Source organism: Talpa occidentalis, unplaced genomic scaffold, assembly GCF_014898055.3.
Source record: "Talpa occidentalis isolate TD23 unplaced genomic scaffold, MPIMG_talOcc4v2.1 talOcc4.6, whole genome shotgun sequence".
NCBI classification, from domain to species: Eukaryota; Metazoa; Chordata; class Mammalia; order Eulipotyphla; family Talpidae; genus Talpa; species Talpa occidentalis.
In genome coordinates, this window is record NW_023604972.1 from 137,392,545 (window position 1) to 137,412,950 (window position 20,406).

At 60.8% G+C, this 20,406-nt stretch overlaps 2 protein-coding genes across 3 annotated transcripts in view; one reads left to right on the forward strand and one right to left on the reverse strand.

Moving 5' to 3' along the window:
• The first annotated feature begins 2,944 nt into the window (after positions 1 to 2,944).
• On the forward strand, positions 2,945 to 10,314 carry CFAP90 (cilia and flagella associated protein 90). The gene is made up of 3 exons (XM_054687916.1): positions 2,945 to 3,142; positions 8,406 to 8,522; positions 9,908 to 10,314. The coding sequence occupies exons 1-3, from the start codon at positions 2,945 to 2,947 to the stop codon at positions 10,085 to 10,087; spliced, it is 495 nt and encodes a 164-aa protein (XP_054543891.1). The 3' UTR covers positions 10,088 to 10,314.
• A 4,368-nt stretch (positions 10,315 to 14,682) lies between these two features.
• The window catches only part of ADCY2 (adenylate cyclase 2), a 221,474-nt gene continuing 215,750 nt past the window's right edge, over positions 14,683 to 20,406 (reverse strand). For both annotated transcript variants that reach the window (XM_037529616.1, XM_037529615.1), the window contains exons 23-25: positions 18,574 to 18,688; positions 17,090 to 17,214; positions 14,683 to 15,429 (exon numbers count right to left, since the gene is read on the reverse strand). In XM_037529616.1, coding sequence (XP_037385513.1) covers positions 15,277 to 15,429; positions 17,090 to 17,214; positions 18,574 to 18,688 — 393 coding nt within the window. In that variant the 3' untranslated portion in view covers positions 14,683 to 15,276. The remainder of the gene's footprint in view (positions 15,430 to 17,089; positions 17,215 to 18,573; positions 18,689 to 20,406) is intronic.

Here is a 20,406-nt window from a genome sequence, read left to right on the forward strand (position 1 = left end):
GCGCCCGGGGGCCCCTGCAGGCCTGGGGTGCGGAAGAGGCCTGAGCTCTCCAGAGGAGAGGCGTCTGCGCGGAGAACACAGCAGGCGCTGTGGCCCGGCCCCGGCACAGGGGAAGTCACGGGCCGGCGGGCCTCCCCACACTGTGAAATCGCTTTGCGGTCCCAAAAGTGGGCCTGTGGCCGGCGACGCGGGCTCGTGGGGGATGCGGGGAGGGGGCCTCGCCCTGTCCCACCGGACCTCGCGCGCTCGACCCACACCGGCAGAAACCACGGACTTCATGAAGTAACATCCCCAGTGCGATGGCTCTTCATGCTCTTTATCAGCGATGCTTTGCAATGAAGTGTAGTTTTGTTGTAGTTTTTCAAAATTGATGCAAAGAATGAAAATGTTTACCTGCGGGGGAACCCCTGGAGCATCTGCACACTCAGCACCAGGGGGCAGCAACGTCAGGACGGTCCCGGGCTGCAGCCTTTGCACCTGTTGGGCCTGGAGAAAGTGATCTGTGTTGCGCCTGTGTCTTGGGGTGTGTGTGTGTGTGTGTGTGTGTGTGTGTGTGTGTGTGTGAGTGTGCGCATACAGTCGGTGCGTGTAGGTCTGGGTGCAGCTGTGAATCTGAGCGTGGGGTGAGTAGGCCAGGAGGCGAGTGTGGGGTTCTGGGTCCGGGGCGGTGGGTGCGGGTCTGCAGCAGGGACGGCGCGGGTGGGCTGCAGGTCTGGGTGGGACAGTGTCTCTGACGAGCTGCGCTTCAAGTCTCTCTAGCTTCCCCAGTGGCCCCCCCACAAGCCCCCTAGCCCTCCCTGTGCTGTTTGGTCAGTCGCCCTGGCCCCGGCACCTCCTCCCTTGGCGCAGCAGCCCGCCAGCCTGATTCTAGGCTGCTGTTCCTTGGCTTCGGGCTCTGTCGCGAGTCACCTTGACTTAAAGCATTTGCGATCCCCTGTCAGGAGCACCAGACAGCTGCCCCCCTTCACCCCCCCGCCCCCCAACACACACACAGGGCCGCTCGCAGGCCTCACCGCGGGCGGCTGGAGGCTGGCATTCTGGATCCAGATGTTTGCAGAAAACACCTTTTAATGCTAGTTTCTAACTTTCATGACGCAAGACTGAGCACCCCGAAGAGTAAAACAGCAAAACAAAGCCACACGTCCCTTTCGTTAGCATGAAAACCTACAACTTCCCGGTCATATCCCAGCTGTCCTTTCCCTGTTCCTTTCCTGGCGCCTTCATGAGCAACCCAGCCGCTCCCACGTCAGCCACAGCCAATAAGCACGTTCCTCCCTCGCTGCCCGGCACCGGCGCAGCCGGCAGAACCAGGGGGCACCTGCTCTGTCTTCCAAGGCTCCTGCGCTGCTTCAAAACATTTTTTTTTTTAACTCTGGGTGACTGACCTACTGACTTATGAGAAGGGCCACATTACTTTTAGCTGCTTCTTCCAGCTCTTGTCTGTCTGTCCCTCCCTCCCCTCAGGCCCTGCAGTCTGATTTCTGCCCCCCCCCCCCAGGGCATCAGGGGTCCCTAATTCCTCCTTTCTGTTTTCCCCGATGAGCCAAAGGTGCCATCCAGACCCTAGCAAGGGCTCCAGGCAGACGCTGCGCTGGCTCGGTGACAAATACGTTAGTTTTTGAGAATTTCCTGGCAGGGCGGGATGTCCCAGGCGTGCTCCACTTCCCGAGTGGGGCCTGGCTCGGCGCTCCCTGCCAGCGCAGCGTGCGGAGCTTCTGCGGGGCATCCAGTGAAAGCAGCTCAGGTCTCTCAACACGCACAGGGGCACCCAGCCAAAGGAAACCTGCAGTTCCCGCCTCGAGTGCGAGGTTGGGGGCTCAGTGTGGCTGACCACAGGGACCGCCCTTCACAGCCGAGGTGGGGGGACCTGAGGGACCAGCTCCCACACCTGCAGGCCCGCAGAGGCCGCGTCCCTGGGGAGGCGCCGGCAGGCTGTGGTCTCCGGCTCAGGCCAGCTGGGCGAGCAGAGCAGCCGGACCCAGCCAACAGCGGCTCCAGCTCACCTGACTCCCCGCAGGCCACCCCTGCCCCGCGGGGCGCCCTCCTGTGAAGCCCCTGGAGCCGGCCTGTGCGCTGCGCACGTTCCCACACGGTTCGTGCCCTCCCTGGAGAGCAGCCCCTCCGTCCTTCATCCTCTCTCCCACCTCACAGGCCTTCCCAGCACAGGCCGCAGGCGCCGGGACTTGAGGAGGCTCCTGAAGGCCCTGGACTCCCTGTCGCCCCGAATACAGAGCAGGGCCTCGCGGGGAGACGCGCGCTCTTAAGGAACTAAGAGAACTTGCCTGAAACCAGCAAGTTCACCCCCCTATTTTCTCTACCTCTGCGTCCTGCCCTGCAGGCCCTGGCTCTCACCTCTGACCGCTCTCTGGGGGCTGGGGGGCACCCCCGGGACTGAGACACCCCCTGGAAACACAGGCAGCTCAAGCGGACACCCCGCCCCTCTCCGCGGCTGCGGGCGCCTGACCACACGGGCCCCAAGGGTCGGGAGTGAACCCCGGGGCAAATCTCAGCCCCGGGGAACCCCGAGGGCAAGAGACAAAAGCGCCTCACGTGTGTCCCCGGGAGGTCCCCCCGCAGCCCCGCGCCCCTCGGGCTCCGCGCCCTCCCCGCGGCCCCCCCCCCGAGGCTGCGGGACCCCAGGGCGCGGCCAGCGTCCAGCCCGCGGGGCCTGGGGTGGGTGGGCGCGGGGGCGGGGAGGAAGCCGGCCGGGACGGCAGGTCTCGGGGCGCCCAATCGGGAGCCCCGCCCGGCGCTTGGCCGCGGGCGCCCCGACTCCGAACCAGGACCGCGCGGGCAGGGGCCCGGCTCGGGGCGGGGCGGGGCGCGGCGGGCGGGCCGCGGGGTGGGTGGGCCCGAGAGGGGCCCCCCGCGCCCCGCCCCCGCCCCCCCGGCCGCGGGCCGGTGTCCAGGCGACGCGGAACGCGCGCCCCGGCTCTGCGGCGCGATGGACGCGGACGGCGCGGGGCGCGGGGACGGCGCGGGGCGCGGGGCCGCGGGCGGCGAGGACGGGGCGGACCTCACGGCCGCCGCGCTGCGCGCCCAGCCCCGGCCGCTGCCCCTCTCGGCGCAGCCCGCGGTCAGCCTCGCCCCGCCGCCGCGCGCGCCGCCCCCCGAGCTCAGCTACTTCGCGCGCGCGCGCCGGGTGAGCGCCGGGGGCGGGGCGGGGCCGGGTGAGCGCCGGGGGCGGGGCGGGGCCGGGTGAGCGCGGGGGGCGGGGCGGGGCCGGGTGAGCGCGGGGGGCGGGGCGGGGCCGTGTGAGCGCCGGGGGCGGGGCGGGGCCGGGTGAGCGCCGGGGGCGGGGCGGGGCCGGGTGAGCGCCGGGGGCGGGGCGGGGCCGGGTGAGCGCGGGGCGGGGCGGGGCCGGGTGAGCGCCGGGGGCGGGGCGGGGCCGGGTGAGCGCCGGGGCGGGGCGGGGCCGGGTGAGCGCCGGGGGCGGGGCGGGGCCGGGTGAGCGCCGGGGGCGGGGCGGGGCCGGGTGAGCGCCGGGGGCGGGGCGGGGCGGGTGAGCGCCGGGGGCGGGGCGGGGCCGGGTGAGCGCCGGGGGCGGGGCGGGGCCGGGTGAGCGCGGGGGCGGGGCGGGGCCGGGTGAGCGCCGGGGGCGGGGCGGGGCCGGGTGAGCGCCGGGGGGCCGGGGCGGGGCGGGGGGGCCGGGGCGGGGTCGGGGCGGGGCTGCCGCTGGAGTCGCCCCTGCGCCGGCCTCCACCTGGAGGTTTCTAGGGGCGGGGCGGGCCCCCTGGGGAGTTTCTAGGGGCGGGGCTACCCTATCGGGGGGTTTCTAGGGGCGGGGTTATACCTGGGAGGTTTCTAGGGGCGGACCTGGACCACCTGGGAGGTTTCTAGGGGCGGGGCTGCACGACCTGGAGGTTTCTAGGGGCGGGGCTGGGCGGGGTTGTACCTGGGAGGCTTCTAGGGGCGGGGCTGTACCTGGGCGGTTTCTAGGGGCGGGGCTACACTACCTGGGAGGTTTTTTCTAGGGGCGGGGCTGCACCGCCTGGGAGGTTTCTAGGGGCGGGGCTACCCTAGCTGGGGGTTGCTAGGGGCGGGGCTGTGCCTGGGAGGGTTTCTAGGGGCGGGGCTGTACCTGCGAGGGCGTTCCGGGGGCGGGGCTGTTGCGGGGGCGGGGCTGTTGCGGGGGCGGGGCTGTTGCGGGGGCGGGGCTGTTGCGGGGGCGGGGCTGTTGCGGGGGCGGGGCTGTTGCGGGGGCGGGCTGCACCCGCAGGGGCCCTCGGGCTGGGCTGGGTTTCTCCCCGAGGCTGGAGCTTGGAGGAGAGCCTGCAGGCTGAGGGGCGCAAGCAAGCAAGTCAGGGGCATCATGTTTGCAGGAAGAGGGCGAGTTTGGGGTTGGCCTCCTTCCCGGGCCTCTCGACCCCAGAGTACAGCCATCACGACCACCAGAGCGGGTGGACTCCCTCTTTGCACCAGAATGACAGGGGCAGTTCCCGGGGTTAGCTCTGCTGGGTTGAGGGTTGGGGGGCGATGGCGGGGGACAGAGGGGTGTTCTGAAGCCTAAAGCTACCACCACAGGATGGCAAGGTGACCGCCTGCCAGGATCTGAAGTGGGTCTCAGGAGCCCAGGCTGCCCATGTCCTTGCCAGAGGGAAGGTGCAGCTCCCAGAAGCCTGCCTGCGAGCAGAGACCAAGGCCTGGATCTGAACAATCGCAGGTAGCGAGAGCACCGCAGCGAGCGGCCTCACCTCCTGGCCGGACAGCACCAGGCACTGGGGAATCCTGGGAAAAGCCCCGCAGGCCTGTGAGGGTCCCTCCCCGCCCTCTCTCCCAAGGACTCGACCCCAGTGATGCCCTGACCTCAGGCTTCTGGCCTCCAGGACTGAGATCCCCCACCTGGGTACCACGGTAACCCTGGCAAACAAACCTGTGTTCTAAGCACAAGCCTAGGCCAGGCTCTCTCGGACCTGGTAGCTCCTGGCTCGCTGGCATCGAACAATGTGGAAGGACAGAGAGACTGGAGGAAGCAGGGACACGGCACGCGGGCCTTGTCTTCACAGCCCGTTGCTGACCCCCCGGCACGACCGGCCTCTGGGGAGCTAAGTGAGGGCGCCCAGCACCTGCCACCATCAGCCTCGTGTTTCTCCTCCCGTGAGTGTTACGTCTTGAAAGCCGTAACAGTAATTTCATATATCGAAATATTACACTGTACGTGTCTCACTGGAGGGCCCTGTTCATCGTCACCTTGAGGCTGTTGAGGAAAGACGAGATGGAAGTGTATGTAGCAGAGATAAAAGCCAGGTTTTAGGAGACAGAGAAGTGCTAGGCAAGTGGGGTGGGGGCTGGGAGGCGACAAAACTCGGCACGGCCCACCCCCACCCCCTGGGACCCGCAATTCCACGGGAAACTGGCAGACCCAGTTTATTCTTCCAAAAGTCCAAAAGTCACCAATCTGATAAGCCGCTCCATCTTCTGAGGTCTCAGAGGAGTCGCGGAGACAGGAGCTCTGTACTTGGAAGGAAACAGGGAGTGGATAAGAACTGTGCCCCTCTAAGGTGGGGGCCGCGGCCGGGGGCCCTGGGCCAAATCTCGCTCCCCACCTGCTTTAATAAAGAGCCACTACGACACTGCACACGTGCATCCCCTCAGCAGCCCAGGCTGCACCCGCAGAGTGGGGCAGTTGCGGCAGAGACCATGTGGCTTGTGAGCCGAAAAGACGCCACTCTCCGCCTCTGCAGAAAATGCTGGCTGCGCCGCGCCCCAAGGCCTCCTGCCTTGGAAGGTTTGTAGGGCTGAGACCAAACTAATGTAAAGTGTATTTTAAGAAAAAGTAATTCAGCGCCCACTTTTGATCACTGGCAAGGCAGGCACCTTCAAATGGCCAGGCCTTTAGTATCAGTAACAGAAAATGCACGGAAATGTTAACACCTAAAAATAGAGCCTTAAAAATAGCAAAAGCAGCAAACGGCATCTCTGAGTCCACTGAAGTCTCGCCCCCATAGTCACCTCCACCCTGGGCTCGGAACTGGCCTTCCGCCTCCCGCAGGACCCGGGAGCTGATTCTTGGCGCTGGAGAGCACTTGGGCGCTCTGTATCACAGGTTTGCGGGGGCATGTGAGTCCCCCGTCCCTTCTGCACGCTGAGCAGAAACTGCGGAAGCAGCTCCTACAGCAAAGACCACCTGATCCGCTTAGTGGGCGGCGAGTGGCGGCCGCTGAAGATGACGCCATCCTGGACAGCGCTGACCCAGCAGAGAAGCAGGTCTGGGCGAAACGGCTGGTTCCCAGCTGCGCCCCAGCACGAACCCTCGGGGTCCACCTGGGAAGCAGGGGTCACACAGCCAACTGCAGCGAGCTCTTCCGAGACTTAATTTAATTAACAGGTGCAAAGTGGCCCAGAGCAGCCATTGCAATTAAGCTGTTCTTTTCATCACTTGCTTCTGTCTTGGTTATTAGTCTCCCTCACTGAAGGCGAGGTTAAGGCTTTGCTTAATCTCTGCAGCCTGGGCGCGAGCCCCCAGCCCACCCAGTCAGTGTCTGCGGAAGCCCTGCACGCAGCAGTCAAAGGCTGGATTTCTGCAGCCTCTCCTCCAGCATCCTTTGGAGTGTTAATGTTATCTGATAAGCAAATGTCTAGCTCTGCATGGTAGAAGTCTCTGATATTTTCTCTGCGACATTTTCCCCATTGCTTTCATGAGTGGGAGGTATTACTTTCCATTTATTTTTCTAATCCATCCAGAATTCACTTTCATCCATAAAGTGCCACGAAGACCTAAGTTAATTTCTCCCCCAAAGAGCTAACCCATTGTCATGGCGCCAAATGCTGAGTAAGCATTACCTGTCCCTTAGTTTGGGCTTTTGTTGTTTAACCCTATGAATGCATGGCCTCCAAGCCATCACCTGCTCAGAGTCCGGAGTTGGGGGGCAGGAGAGCAGACAGTGATGAGAAGCTTGGGCGTATGTGCAGTGACCCCATGAACTGACCAGCCAGCCGCCAGTGCAGACACCGGGGCTGCTGCCTCCAAGTTGCTGGAGTGACTTTGAACTTGGGCAAACCAGGATTCTAGCCAGCGCCCAATAAGTACCTTGGCGTGTTGCCCTTGGAATTCCTAGGAACCTTCAAGTAATGCCTCTAAATATTTTCTTGTTGGATGACTCATGCACCAGGACAGTGCCAGGTCCGAGCTGAGACCAGCAGCCCTGCAAGGTGGTGACCTGTGAGTGATTGGCCAAGGCTGCTAGGAGCCACCTCTGCTGGAGTCAGTCATCCCATTGCTGCCCACGGCTGAGGCTCGCAGTCACGGCCTGTGTGGTCCTGAAACTTGCAACAGCACCTGGCACCATCTCTCTGCTGTTTACCTTCTACCTCAGGCCCACAGGTGGAGGAAATCATCCAGCATTACTATCGCCTATCCCCAGAGAACAAAAAAGCAAAGCATAGGTTAGAGACCAGTGCTCCCAAACCCCAGCACCTCTGGGGTTACAGGGGGTTCAATGCAGCTAGCAAATGGGTTTCTTCTCCTTTTGCTAGAAACCAAATAGGGCCAATTTATGTTACTATTAAGAAAAACTTGGTCTCAATTCTGCAGTCATTTCTAGGCTTTGTTTTCATTTAGTTTTGCCAGTTCCCTTGTGTTGTTTCTTTATATTCCACATTCGAGTGAAATCATGTGTTGTTTGTCTTTCTCCTCGGGCTTATTTTCATTTAGCATCACCCCTTCCCCATCCATGTTGTTGGAAATGGCAAGTGTTCATCTTTTTCATGGCCGAGTAGTATTCCACCAGTCATATGTATCTTATCTTTTATGAAAAAATGGGTATATTACAGTGATAGCTGTTCACTGGATGATTTTCTAATATACCAGGGCTGTGTGCTTTATGGATGCTTGATATATGCTTATATTACATATATGTGTATGTATGTATGAATTACAGTTATTCTAGCTACACCACATGATTAAGGAAAATGGTTTCATCTCTCTAGAAAGGAATTTGCCAGTGACAGCCGCCTGCTAGCCAGTCACTGCCAGCATCACTTCTGTTTTGTTATATTCTCCTAATGTTCAGATGTTCATTTTTCTAAATTGCACAAGCACATTATAGAAACTTTAAGAAATGAAAAAGGTAAAAATGAAGGTGAATATACACTCGCACAGATCCTCAGTCTAAGGGCCAGTGGATGCTCACTACTTCAAGGTTTGGACTCCAGTGACGGAGTCAGGGAAAGGAGAGGGGTCACCTCTGTCCCCTGTGAGGAGCAAAGGGAAACGGCCAGGAGACCAGCCCACACCCCGGGGTCACACCTGCCCTGTGGGGGCCCGGCCGCCATGCCCGGTCATCGCCGTCCAGCTGGGGGTGACCCTCCCTCCCCTGTCCGCATTTCCTCCGGGGAGTGTGAGCGTGCAAATTCTGTGGCGGAATCCCTGTGGCTCAGGCCCCTCTCTCTCTCTCCACGCCCAGACAGGAATCATTTCTCTCTACGACTGCGTTTTCCACAAGAATCCAGGGTATAACCCGAAATTGCACCGTGATGACAGAGAACACGCCAAAAGCCTGGGGCTTCACGTGAACAAGGAGGTAATGCTCGGTGGACACTAACCAGAGCAGCAGACGGGCTGGGGCGTGGGGGTCGCCCTCGGCGCCTCCACTGGGCTGCCAGCAGGGAGACAAGCCCCCGTGGGGCTGCCGGCACTCGCGAGGCGCCGCTGCAGAGTCTGTGGACTATCCTGCGGGGTCCAGTGACTCAGTGAGCGCGGGGCTGGCAATGGGCACAGTCGTCCTGGCTTAGCCTCGGGGCCGGCTGCTGTGGGGACACCGGCCTCCAGGGTGTCCAGAGCTTCCTCCGGCCCCTGAGCCCACCGCACAGGGCACAGCATCGCGTCATTTCCCGGGGCTTGGGGCGGGGGGTTCCCCTGTGCCAGCGCCCAGGTGCGGGGCCAGTGGAGTGGACAGGACCTAGGGTGAGGAGGTCAGGACGGTGGGTGGGTGCGAGGGACCCTGGGGTCTCCTTAGGGTGCTCAGGCCCCTCTGCCCTTGGCCCACCCTCCTGCACCCCCCATGCCTGCACGTCACCCGAGTCTGCGGAGCCGGCCTGACGGGGCATGTCCGGGACCGGCAGGCGCTGGCGAGTACTGGCGTCTCTGACACAAGGCGCGGGGCCAGAGCTCGCTCTGGTGGCTCCCGAGGGGACGCCGGGTCTGCACCGTGGCCGGCCTCGCTCAAGAGCCTCCAGGCATTTCCATGGAGCGATGGGGTGCAGCCAAGGGGTGCAGCTGCTCCGGGCTGCTCCCTCTTCCGCCCGGACACCGGCCTCTCTCTCCGCTGCTTCAGAGCCTGATGGTCTGTCCCGAGGGGCAGTGACGTGAGCGCTTTCCTCTCCCAGGCGCTGCTGAGCGGGAAGGGCTGAGACCCTGTCCTCCCGAGCTGCGGCTCCACGGGGGCGAAGAAAAGACAAATAAGGAGAGGATGCCAGGCAGCGACGGGTGGCAGGCGGGCACCACCACGGGGACAGGGAAAGTGAAAGGGGGGAGGGCAAGCATCGGGGAGCCTGTGACCTTGAGCAGAACCCGGGGCCTGAGGGCAGGCAGGGGCAGGAGTCGGGAAGAGCTGAGGGGGAAGCTGGGCGGTGTGTATGGGCAGAGGCGGCCAGGGGACCAGGCTGCAGCACGACAGGGGCAGGAGGGGCAGGAAGGAGGACCCAGAGCCTGCATGGGAGCACCCGGCCCAGCGCCAGGCCCTGCCACTCCTCTGTGGACCCAGGACGAAGGCTGTGAGCCCAGGGCCGGGGCCCCTGGTTTGAGAGGTTTCCCTCGGGTGCGGGTGCGGGGCCGGCCCTTGAGGCTGGGGGGCGGGGGGCAGGGCACAGCGTGTGCATGGCCGGGCAGAAGTGGCTTCAGGACCACGGGCCGGGGGCCAGGAAGGAGCTGCCATCGCCCCGCTGACCGAGCCTCGCGGTCCCGCAGGAGCAGGAGCGGCCCGTGGGGGTGCTGTCGTCCTCCGTCTACGGGAAGCGCATCCACCAGCCCCTGGAGCCCCCGTCCCGGGACCACCGGCGCACCAACCACCTGTCGGCCGACTTCTACAGGAAGAACGACATTCACTGCATCCAGGAGCCGGGCTTCGGCTACATCTCCCCGGCCTGACGCCCTCCTGGCTGTCTCCCCACCCCGGGGACACTGGGCGCCGTCCGATGCCTCTTGGGCTCGGCCCGCACCTTAGCGCCTCCTCGCCCGCCCGTGAGCCTGGCCAGGCTGCGCTAGTAGGCAGGAAAGGTGACTCCGGTGGCCGATTTCTGGCGCAATCGCTTTGGGTAAAGTGATGCTAGAGATGGAGCCACAGGGAGCACCTGAATAAAGTCAGATTTTGTTCCCCTCAGGCCTGGTGGGCTTCCTCCGCTCTCAGGGGCGTCGGGGAGGAGGTGTAAGGTAGGGTGGGGCCGTGCACACTGGGGCTCCACACACCAGCTGCCCGAGGGCTTTCCTGCTTCAAGGGCAGCGAGAGCGGAAATTGCCTTCGCCGCGACAGAATCTTGCACAATTGAGAACAGAAGCTCCAGGAAGGAGGGTGGCCCCCGGCCAGCTCAGGGGAGAAGGTCACGGAGGACCTGGACGCGGGCGGTCAGATTCTGGCACCTGCAAACTTAAATTTGGTTAAATTTGGGGTTCTGAGACCAATTTCCAATTTAGGGGGTTCCCCCATTCGTGTACATATCCAAGAAATCAAGCCATTGCGAGGAGACATCGTCCAAGGGCCGCCCCCCCCCCCCCCGCCCCGCCCCCCGCAAGGCAGGGGCTCTTGCACCCCCTGCTGGACCCCCCTGCAACAGCGGCTCATAGAATCACAAAATGGGGACCAGTTAACTCCGCAGTTCCTGGACTGTGATGGAAGAACAGATCTTGGTCGGCCAGATGGGCCAGGCCTGGGGAGAGGGTCCAAGCCTCCCAGGCGCGCCCGCCCCACGTCTCCCGCGCCCACCAGCCGGGAGCTCTGAACCCCGTCCTCCTGGGGTGGGGTGGAGGCAATTACTTGGGCACGATGATGAAGTCACGGGCCTCACGACCAGCCCCCTCCCGGGGTCAGGATGGACCTGGAAGAGGCAGTCCTCTGTGGAGAGAGGGGGGCACCTGCGCCCCCACCTGGGAGTCCCCGTGACATCACCGCTGGGTGGTCCTCCCAGCAACCAGCCCACACCCTAAGGTCCAGCCCCAAAGCACCTCGTTAAGGTAACAAAAGGCCTTGCTGGTTCCTGGCTCCAGTTTCCCAGGGTTTTATGGGCAGGCGCCAGAAAGGGGAGACAGCAGAGACACGATTTCTTATTACAAATCACACATCACCTAGGTGTAGGGCGAGCCACCCCCGTTTGCGCCCGCCCACGTTTCCTCTTCTGTGAAGTGGGTGTCGGAGTTTTGAGAGCTCCTGGGGACCAGGAACACGGGGGTCGGTGTCAACACAGAAGCCACTGGACCCCAGACAGAGTCTCCGGTTTCCCCGTTGGGAGCAGCTGCTTCTAACCTGAAGCTGGGAATGTTTACTCTGGAGATAATTTGAAATTTATTCAGGAATCAAGGCATCTGCTGTACTTTTAATGACTGAATCCCTCGGAAGAAATCATTCCTCATCAATTAAATTTCCCACAGCTGATCAGTTACCAGGCAGGTGAACTAATTCATCTCAGCGCTGATTCCTCGCCACCGGCTTTATTGTTTTGAGTCTGCGAGGACACCCAGCTGCCGGCAATCCCCAGCCCAGTGACTTTCTTTATTCTTTTGAACACACTTTCCTCACTCCGGGTACCTTTTATTGTATTTTATTTTACAAATAAATAGCAGTAGTGTATTTGGAATTCCTTTGGGTGCATGACACCTATTTATAGTAACAATAGAAAATATGTAAAGTTTGGGGATTTTTATAAATTCTTCTTTCTTCAGTCTTGATCACCAAGAAAGACAAGGCATCGCTAAGAAAGACCTTCATCCGGCAGTAACCGTAATGACAAAGTCAACCTCAATCACTTACTGTAAGTCAGATCCCACTCGCTTAACCTTCTGCCTTCAACAGCAAACAGGGCTTGAGCTGGGCAAGTTGCACAGGAGCTCACGTTTGTTGGACAGCGAGGAAAAAGTCAACGCACAGTCTCACGCGTTAGCACAGATACATTCTGGAAAACGCATCCTTAGGTGGTTTTGTCTGTGCGCCAGCGTCAGAATGAGGGTTCTCGGAACTGGCCTCCTCAAGACGCCCCCTTGGTGTGCAGAGGATGGAGCCGAGAGCCGGGAAGTCCCTGCAGGAGAGGAGCCGCCCGTCCTCGCCCGTGTCTTTCCTTCCCTAATCAAAGAAGAGATGGTCAGGCCTCGGGTGCCGCCCTTTTCCTAGATGGAGAAACCACCATTGACCCCCCTTTCTGAAGAACGTAGTTTGGGGGTCCCACCCATTCATGGGCTGAGCAGTGTCCGGCTTCTTTCCAGCTAAGAGTCCCTCACCTTTATTCTCAGGGTGAGGGTGAGGTCACCCTCTGTCATGTGAAGTCCCCCACCCGCGATGCCCCAGGCCCCCAAGTCCAGGATAGATACCTCTGGTCTGCTCCTTTATTCTTTAGGTTCACAACCTCGTCCACTGCCAGACGTAACCTGCCATCGTCCTGCTAACCCGTCCTTCATTGGTTTGTCCACCCTCTTAGAGGACCGGGGGGTGGTCACGCCCCCTCCGTGGCCCAGCAGCCCACGGGGCCCTCCGCAGGCCTGGGGAGCCAGGTGTGAGGGGCCGGGGCCCTGCTGCTCGTGGCCTCGACACTTTTACAGTCAAGTGAGGCCCGTTGATGCCATCAAGGAGAGACAGAAGGAAAGACTTGGTTTCGGGTCATCCGGGCCCCACCGTCCAGGCTGGGCGGCTGCTGTGTTTGGGGAGGACACTGAGCCGGGAGGACTGGCACGGGGCATTTGGGGCACGACGCAGACAGCTCTGAACAGATGCTGGAAACGCTCCACTGCCAGGGCTGCTCGCAGGAGAGGGCTCCCCGCCCCCGAAGCTGAGGGGCTTTGCACCTGCTGCTGACGTCGCGGGGAGGGCCGAGGCCCAGGTCCTCCGCTCCCTGTGGGCTCCTAGGAGAGCTGGCGGGAGTCTGCCGGCTTGTCCAGGACCCGCCTCCCCGGTGGGAGCAGGCAGTTTGGCCTCTCTCCTCTCCTCTCACTCTCACGCTGCCTGCCCGAGGCCGGAGCCCACCTCTCGCCGGCTCCCGCACTTCTAGAAGGCAGGTGCCGGGTTTGCCTGGGATCAGAGTCACCTGGAGAGCAAGGCCTCTGAGCTCGGCAAGCCTGCGGGGGGCCCTCCAGGAATCCCAGGTCCCCTTAGGTCCAGTTTGGGCCTGAGAGTCTGCATTTCTAGCACGTTTGTGGAGGGCACACACTTTGCGGAGCCGTGTACCCACAGGCCTTTGCGAGCTGGACTGTGGCCGTGACTTTGTTATAGAAAGTCTCGTTTGGTAAGACTGGCTCTCAGCCTCGGGGCAGAGCGGCTCTCCCTTAGAGCGCCTTCAGCAGCTCAGCTCGTGGTGGGGGAGGGAGGGGTGACGGTGGAGAAACACCCACTTGGGGGTCTAGAGAGGACAGGGACCCGAGCGCCCCAGGGTGGACGCTGCTGCCTCCCGGGAGGACTCATCCGTCCCAGAAGCGGCTGCACCCTGGGGCCTCCGCACCTGGATTTCGGTGAGAGTGAAGAGAAAAGCGCCCGGACTCTTTCTTTTTTCAGTCGCCTTTTGGGGGATTTACAGCTGAGTTGTGATTATAGGATCAAACTCCCTGACTGTAGCACACAACTAGAGAACCAGCCCGTGTGCCCACGTGGCAGGGAAGGCCAGGTACGAGTGTCCAGTGTGCTTTTGATGGAGTGAGTCAGACCCAAGGGACAGTGGCTGGGAGCTGGGGGTCCTGGGGGGCGCCCCTCCTTGGCAGGCTTAGCCCCCTCACAGCTCACTCCATCTACCTGACCCGGAGCGCCCGGGAGAGCACCCTCTGAGGCGCTGAGCGAAGTGTTCAAAGATACACAGTGAGTAGAAACCAGGAATCACACCCAGGGTTCAAGCTTCGAGTCTCAGCTACCCCAAACAAGCGACTTCCTCCCAGAGCATCTGGGTCCTCTACCTGCCCAGGTGCCCTGAGCTGAGAAAAGCAAGCAGGTGCCCAGCTTTGCTTGGCTTTGAAACCCCGGACGAGGCATGACCACTCCAGTTTTCACGCTTTGGCAAAGCCCCAAACATCAGGGTTGCATTTACAAGAACAAACATCCCCAGGTGTGTTCTCTGCACAAATGCACACACCTCGGCTCTGCCTTCTCAGGCCTCAGACCTCGCAGACGGCCCGGGGGGCCCGGAATCCTGACGACGTGACTGCTGATTCCCAGCCGGCCCCTCTCCGGCAGCCTGCCCGATGCGCCCTCGTCGGCTTCCCAGGCCAGAGCCCGGGACGGCGGGGCGCTAGCTGGAAGACATCTGCCCTGCCGCGCCCAAAGGGAGACCAGCCCACCGGACACCCCGAGGACGCTCGCTTTCCTCCCGGGGGTCACGCCCCAGGTTCTCATCACGGCCTGAGTCACGGGCAGAGACGCAAGCCTCACTCCTCGCCTCCCGACGGCCGTTTCTGAACTAACACGCCAAGGAGAGCGGACGGACAAAGGAAAACCTCGACGCCGGGGCAGACCACGGGGGAGACGAGGCAGGGAGGGGAAGAAAGACACGCAGACTAGAAACCAAAGTACATAAAACTTTAATGAATTAACCATACAAAAGACAATGGCATCAAAACATCAGACGCGTTGGGTACAAAACTGGTCTTAGTGTGAGAACTAATCCTGGTGATGGACGGCGACGAGCTGCTGGCGGGAGACACAGAGCGGGGGACAGTCACGGGCCCCCACGGGGGCGAGGGGCGGCCACGGGCGACAAGACACGGGGGACACGGTCACATGGGGGGACGGGGTCTCATCACAAGTACTGCGTGTTTTAGTATGAGACTAGCAGAGGCGGCTGGCGAGCTACCGTATTTTCCAGAGAAGAACATGCACCAGAAGATCCCATACACCCCCTAGTTTTATTGCCTTAAGAACCGCTGCTGCACCTCTCCTGGCGCACACGCGCCTTCTCCCGTTTGCTTCGAAGTAAGCACAGAGCAGTGGCCGTCCCGGCGCCCGCACAGGGCCAGCGCCAGCCTGGGCCACCAGCCGTGTGCCCAGGCCACCAGGCGTGTGCCCAGGCTCCCGGGACAGGACGGAGCAGGCGCGTCCAGACAGGGGGACAGACGCTCGTACCTTCCTGCGGACCGCGCGGCCAGAGCGGGCAGCCTCAGGACGCCAGGTTGCTCTGCGAGAGCGACCTCGACATCTCCGTGTTCACGAAGTACGTCTTCAGCTCCCCCTTGCCCTTGACGTTGATGACCCCCCGGCACGTGCAGGCATAGCCCAGGGTCTGCAGGACGAGGCTCGTCTCCTCCGTGACCTGCGGCATGGGACAGAGGACAGGCGTCAGCGTGTGCTGGACACCGCCCCGGAGGGGCGTTTGGACTCAGGGGTAAAGGGACGGAATCGCCCACGCTCTCTGGCCCAGTGGCCCCACTCCTGAGATGCGGGCGGGGAGGGAGTGATCCAGGAGAGAGAGGATTTCCAAGGACACTGTTTAATCGGGGCTGGGAGAGCCAGACGGGGACCCTTGGCCCACGGTTCGTCTCGCAGCCTCCCTGCGGTTAAGGCCAAGGTCACCGGTCATACAACTGAATCATGTCCCCCTGCTTCACCCCTGGAAGCTGAACGGGGCCTGGATTCCCCCTACAGTTCAACCATGTGCAGTGACACGCTTGGGGAGAGGCCGGGGGACGAGACGGCGCCTGGGAGCCGGTGGGGGTGGCCGCGGGATGGTCACGAATTGTCCTAAGTGTCATATCATCACATCAGGTGTATTAAAAATAGATTTTAAAAAAGACAAAATCTTGCCATTTGCAGCAACATGGATGGGGCTGGAGGGATGATGCTGAGTGAACGAGGTCAGAAGGCCCAAGACAAGCGCCGGGCGAGTCCCGGTGTGGAAAACAGGAAAACAAAGCAAAGGCTCAGACAAAGCCAAACTGAAATCCTAGAAATCTGACTGCAGAACTGGGGCTCCACAGGGGGACAGTGGCCTGAGGAGGTCTGAGTCCCTTCGTGTACACCACGTACGGCGTGGTCAGCCAACGCACCTCGATCAAACACAGTGCAAAGTAATAAGAAGATAAAAACAGGTTTTAACACAGACGGAGAAGACCCGCTGGGAAGGGGTAGCGGCTCCTGTGAGTGGCCTGCACTGCAGTTTTCACGTGCAAGAGTGACAGGATGTAAAGCTGAGACCCAGGGGTTTGCACCAGCATCGGGCGGCTGGAAATCTCACATCACTAGATTGGCGCAGGGGCTCACAGACAAGCCTGGCCCCAGCCCCAGCCCCAGCCGCTGCATCCAGGTGAGTGGCTCTTGCACGTGGAGGGAGAGACACGTCTCTCTCCAGCATGGGTGGGGGTGTTATCCTGCCCTGAACTTGCTGTCTCAGCCTGAGCCTGCACTGTCCTCCACTCGGACCCAGGCCAGGAGTCCCGCTGCTTGAGGGTGGGAGAAGCCCCTCCTGCCAAAGGCGCTGTCTCAAGGGGAGACAGGTGACATGCACAGGTGACATGCACAGGTAACCTGCACAGGTGATGTGCACAGGCTCAGCTGAGAAGACCCTGGCTTTGCAGATGAGGGGAGACACAGGCAGGAGCCCGCCCCAGTCTGCAGACAGAGCCGAATCTGTTGAGGGCTCCACCTGGGGCTCTCCGGGGAGGGAGGCGGGGTTGTGACTGCTTTGCCTCTCGGTCCCTCTCCCTTGCAGCCCCCTTCCCCAGGTGTGGGGTGGGGAGAGGGCGTCGAGGTGAGAGTCCCGCTCCTCAGCCTCCCGCTCAGGCCCCCATCCGCCATACTGGCGCGCATCGAGATCACGTTCTTCCAAAACCGCAGACATGAAAGAACATTCCCCCACTGAAAGGTCTACGTAAGCGTCGAGGGTCACTGTCTTTCCTTCGCGTAATACATTCTCCTCGACTCTCGCGCGGCCCGACACGGGCCAACACGCCACGACAGCAGGGCGGCCTGATCACCTGTATTTTGTCCAGGACTCCGGTGCTGTCCATGCGACTCGCCACATTCACCGTGTTCCCCCAGATGTCATACTGAGGCTTCTGCGCGCCGATGACGCCCGCGATCACGGGGCCGTGGTTGATGCCTGCACACACCGGGATCGGGTTAGCAAGGTCAAGGGCAGAGCCGTCTCGGCCAGAAAAGTTGAGTGAGGTCATTCTCGAGCCTCATCACGGCACAGACATCCGCCCAACTCCTGGAACGCCAAGGCAAAGAGAGGCACCTCCTCTCCTCTGGCATCTCCAGAAAGTTAAATGTGCACGCTTGTCTTTCTCCCTCTAGACCTGACTGCTGTTTCCACGTCCATTTAGCGTTATTCCAAAACGACGTAAACTTGGCACGCTTTTAAAAACTAAACCCCGGGGCGCCGCTCTTGTTCTATGTCGCGCGATCATCTTAGCAAGTGATGATCATGTTCCAAGAGTTCTGTAATTAGCGTGAACTTTGGAATATGCACATGTTTTCAGCGGGGCTGTGAGGGCAGGTGCTGTCCTCGTGGCTGTTCTGTCATGTGGCCACTGTGCAGGGGGGCGGGGGAGTGTGAAGAAAAGCGTGTCCAGAGCCAACAGGTCACAGGAGACACAGGGGGAAGAGGCCCCCGGGCTTGAGCGGCCCGCGGTGTTCCCGGGGTTGAATTTGGAACGCGTAGAGCACAGGAGGGAAACGGTGCTAGATGTTGGGGTTTTTAAAAACGGGAACTGGCTTGCAGGAGAAGCAAGAGGCTGCCCAGACGGGGCTGGTCACCAGAACTCCTCGGTGACTGCCTTTCAGAAGCCACATGTGTCCCCAGGGGCCGGGCAGCCGCCTGCGACCCCAGGGCTCAGAACACACCTGGTTTTTATTTCTGGATAAACATTTGTAAAAGGCAAGCAGTCATAAAACGTGCTGAAGAATCAACTGCATTTAAGGGAAGAACATACTAGAAAGATTATTTTGAAAGGAAGTGGGATTTTTTTCTCCTGGATTGACCATTCCACCTTTAAAGCTCTGGCTGCTCAGAACTAGGGGCCCATCTTTCCTGTCCTTGTAGGCCGGGACCCCAGGAGTGTGGACCGTGACAACCATCCCAGGATGCACTGCTTTTGATGGGAACGTTGCTCCACCTCTGACCACTGGATGCATCTCCTGGCCATGGCACTCGCCAGCAGGGCTTGCAGAGGTGACCCTGGCCAGGGGTGGGTGGGGCAGTGGGACTGGAGCATGGCCATGTCCCTGGCCAGGCCACATGGGGACATCTTGGGTCCAACCAACCCGAGGATCTTTGCGTGATTTGGCAAAAGAGCCTCCGGGGCTCACGACATTGCCTCCCACCTGCCACCCAGTCCTGCGGCTCAATGACACATTTGTAACTGTGCCTGCACAACCTTGCGAGGGTGCCCAGTCCCTGAGACCGCCTCTCACCCCCCTGCCCATCATACCCAGTGCCCCCACACCCACCACGCACCCACTCGCAGCTTGAAGTCGTTGAAGGAGTGCTTGTTGATGGCGTCCAGCTTGGCCACCAGCGCAAATGCGAACTCCACCATGGTGCCGATGTGCATGTACTGCCTCTCGGGCTCCTGCGGGGACAGGGCGGCCGTGAGCCCCGCTCAGCCAGGGGGTGCTTGCAGACCTGACCCACGGCCGACTATGCAGTGGCGTCCCAGGTGGGGCCTGCCCTGTTCTTATTTTCAACTGTAGTACTGGTACTGGCATCGCCGTCCACTGACCTCCCGTGGCAGGCTCTGAGCGCCCGCTCCTTCTGGGGTGAAGGGTGAACCACCAGAGAGAGCAGCTGCAGATGCAGCGCCTGTTCCTCCCAACCCCTGGCCCCCCCAATCCCTGCACCTGCACCCCCCCCCAGCTGCTGGTCGCCTCCCACAGACCAGCTCACAGCAGCACACAGGGAGCAGAGAGCACGGAGCCAACACCGCCTGGGGGCACTCAGAGCTGCCTCACCAGCCTGAATTCTATCACTTTTTATTGAGGTAACCTCAGTTTATTCTGTGCACGTGCTCACAAGCATCAGAGGGGACCAACAGAGGGGGCTCGCATGGGGAGCAGGTCTGTAAAGCGGGGTGCTGGGGTGGGCATGTGCTCAGTCACTGAACAGACTGGGGTAATCTCCACGCCCGGCCCCTGCGTCACATCAGGCTGGACTGATGACGTCCTGATGTTGGGGCTGAGCTCCAGAGTCAAGAGCGCCCCCCCCCACACTCGGAGACCAGCCGGGGGGACTCAGGGCTAGAGTAGGGTGAAGAGAGAAAGGGTCTGGCCTCATGCGCCAAGCTTCAGAGGAGCCAACAAGCTCAGCTGTTAGGAGAATGTCCTAGTGGAGCGTGGTGGCGCAGGGGTGAGACGCAGTATCCGCAGCCTCTGCAGCATGAATTTGATCCCCAGCCGGCCAGGTAGCTGCCCACCCACATGGCGCGGCAGACCTCTCCTGACTCCCCGCTGCTCCCCTCAGCAGTGTGCTTCGGTCCTTCTGCCTGTTCTGCTCCCCGCTCTGTCTCCGGTGAATCCTCTCACTCCCTGCATCTCTGGCCTGTACTCCAGCTCTCGTTTGCATAAATAAACAAATCTTTAAAAAAAACCTCAAAATGAGTGCAGAATCATCCAGAATAAATTAAAATATCACGATAAAGATAGGGCTATGGGCTGACTCATGCCCCTCCCAGCCCTCATGTCCTCCCCCTCCTAAGAGCTCTGTCTTCCCCCCTGGAGGGGAGCCCTCGCCAGGAGCCCTCCTGTGGGGCTTTGACCTGGGACTTCTGGCCTCAGAGTTGTGGGAAAATAAGAGTCCATCTTCAGCTCCCCACGCCGTGATACTGGGTATTAGGGCAGCCGGAGGCGACTAGGACAGAGGTCGACAGCTCCGCAGAGCTGGTTAGGGCCTGAGGCAAAAGGAAATAGGTACAACCCTATGCAGCTAGCCTTTTCTTTGTAATGGGTATTTTTTTCTCCTGGAACATTAAAAGTGTTGAAAAAGTGTGTATTTGTTTTCATTGAAACAAGGAAAGTAAAATGACAATTAGATTTGGTTTTGGTATAAAGGAAATAGTTAAAATTAAAACCATGTTGTGTATTTTCATATCTCTACTTTACAATTTTCAAGTTTTCCAACATTTTAATGTTCTTGCCATAGAAACCCAGCCACGCAGGACACGCAACGCCAGGGACCCGGGGGTGCACGTTTTTCCTTCTGCTCGGCCCGGATCAGACACAAGACGAAGAGTCTTTAAAGCTCCCTTCATTGTTCATTTCTTTCTTTTTTTTTTTTTTTTAAGACTTATTTATT

Excerpts from the sequence above, each read along its gene's own strand:
- CFAP90 (XM_054687916.1), top strand. The coding sequence starts at position 2,945 with ATGGACGCGGACGGCGCGGGGCGCGGGGACGGCGCGGGGCGCGGGGCC. Across the intron at positions 3,143-8,405 it reads ACTTCGCGCGCGCGCGCCGG|ACAGGAATCATTTCTCTCTA; the intron begins GTGAGCGCCGGG and ends CTCCACGCCCAG. Across the intron at positions 8,523-9,907 it reads GGCTTCACGTGAACAAGGAG|GAGCAGGAGCGGCCCGTGGG; the intron begins GTAATGCTCGGT and ends GCGGTCCCGCAG.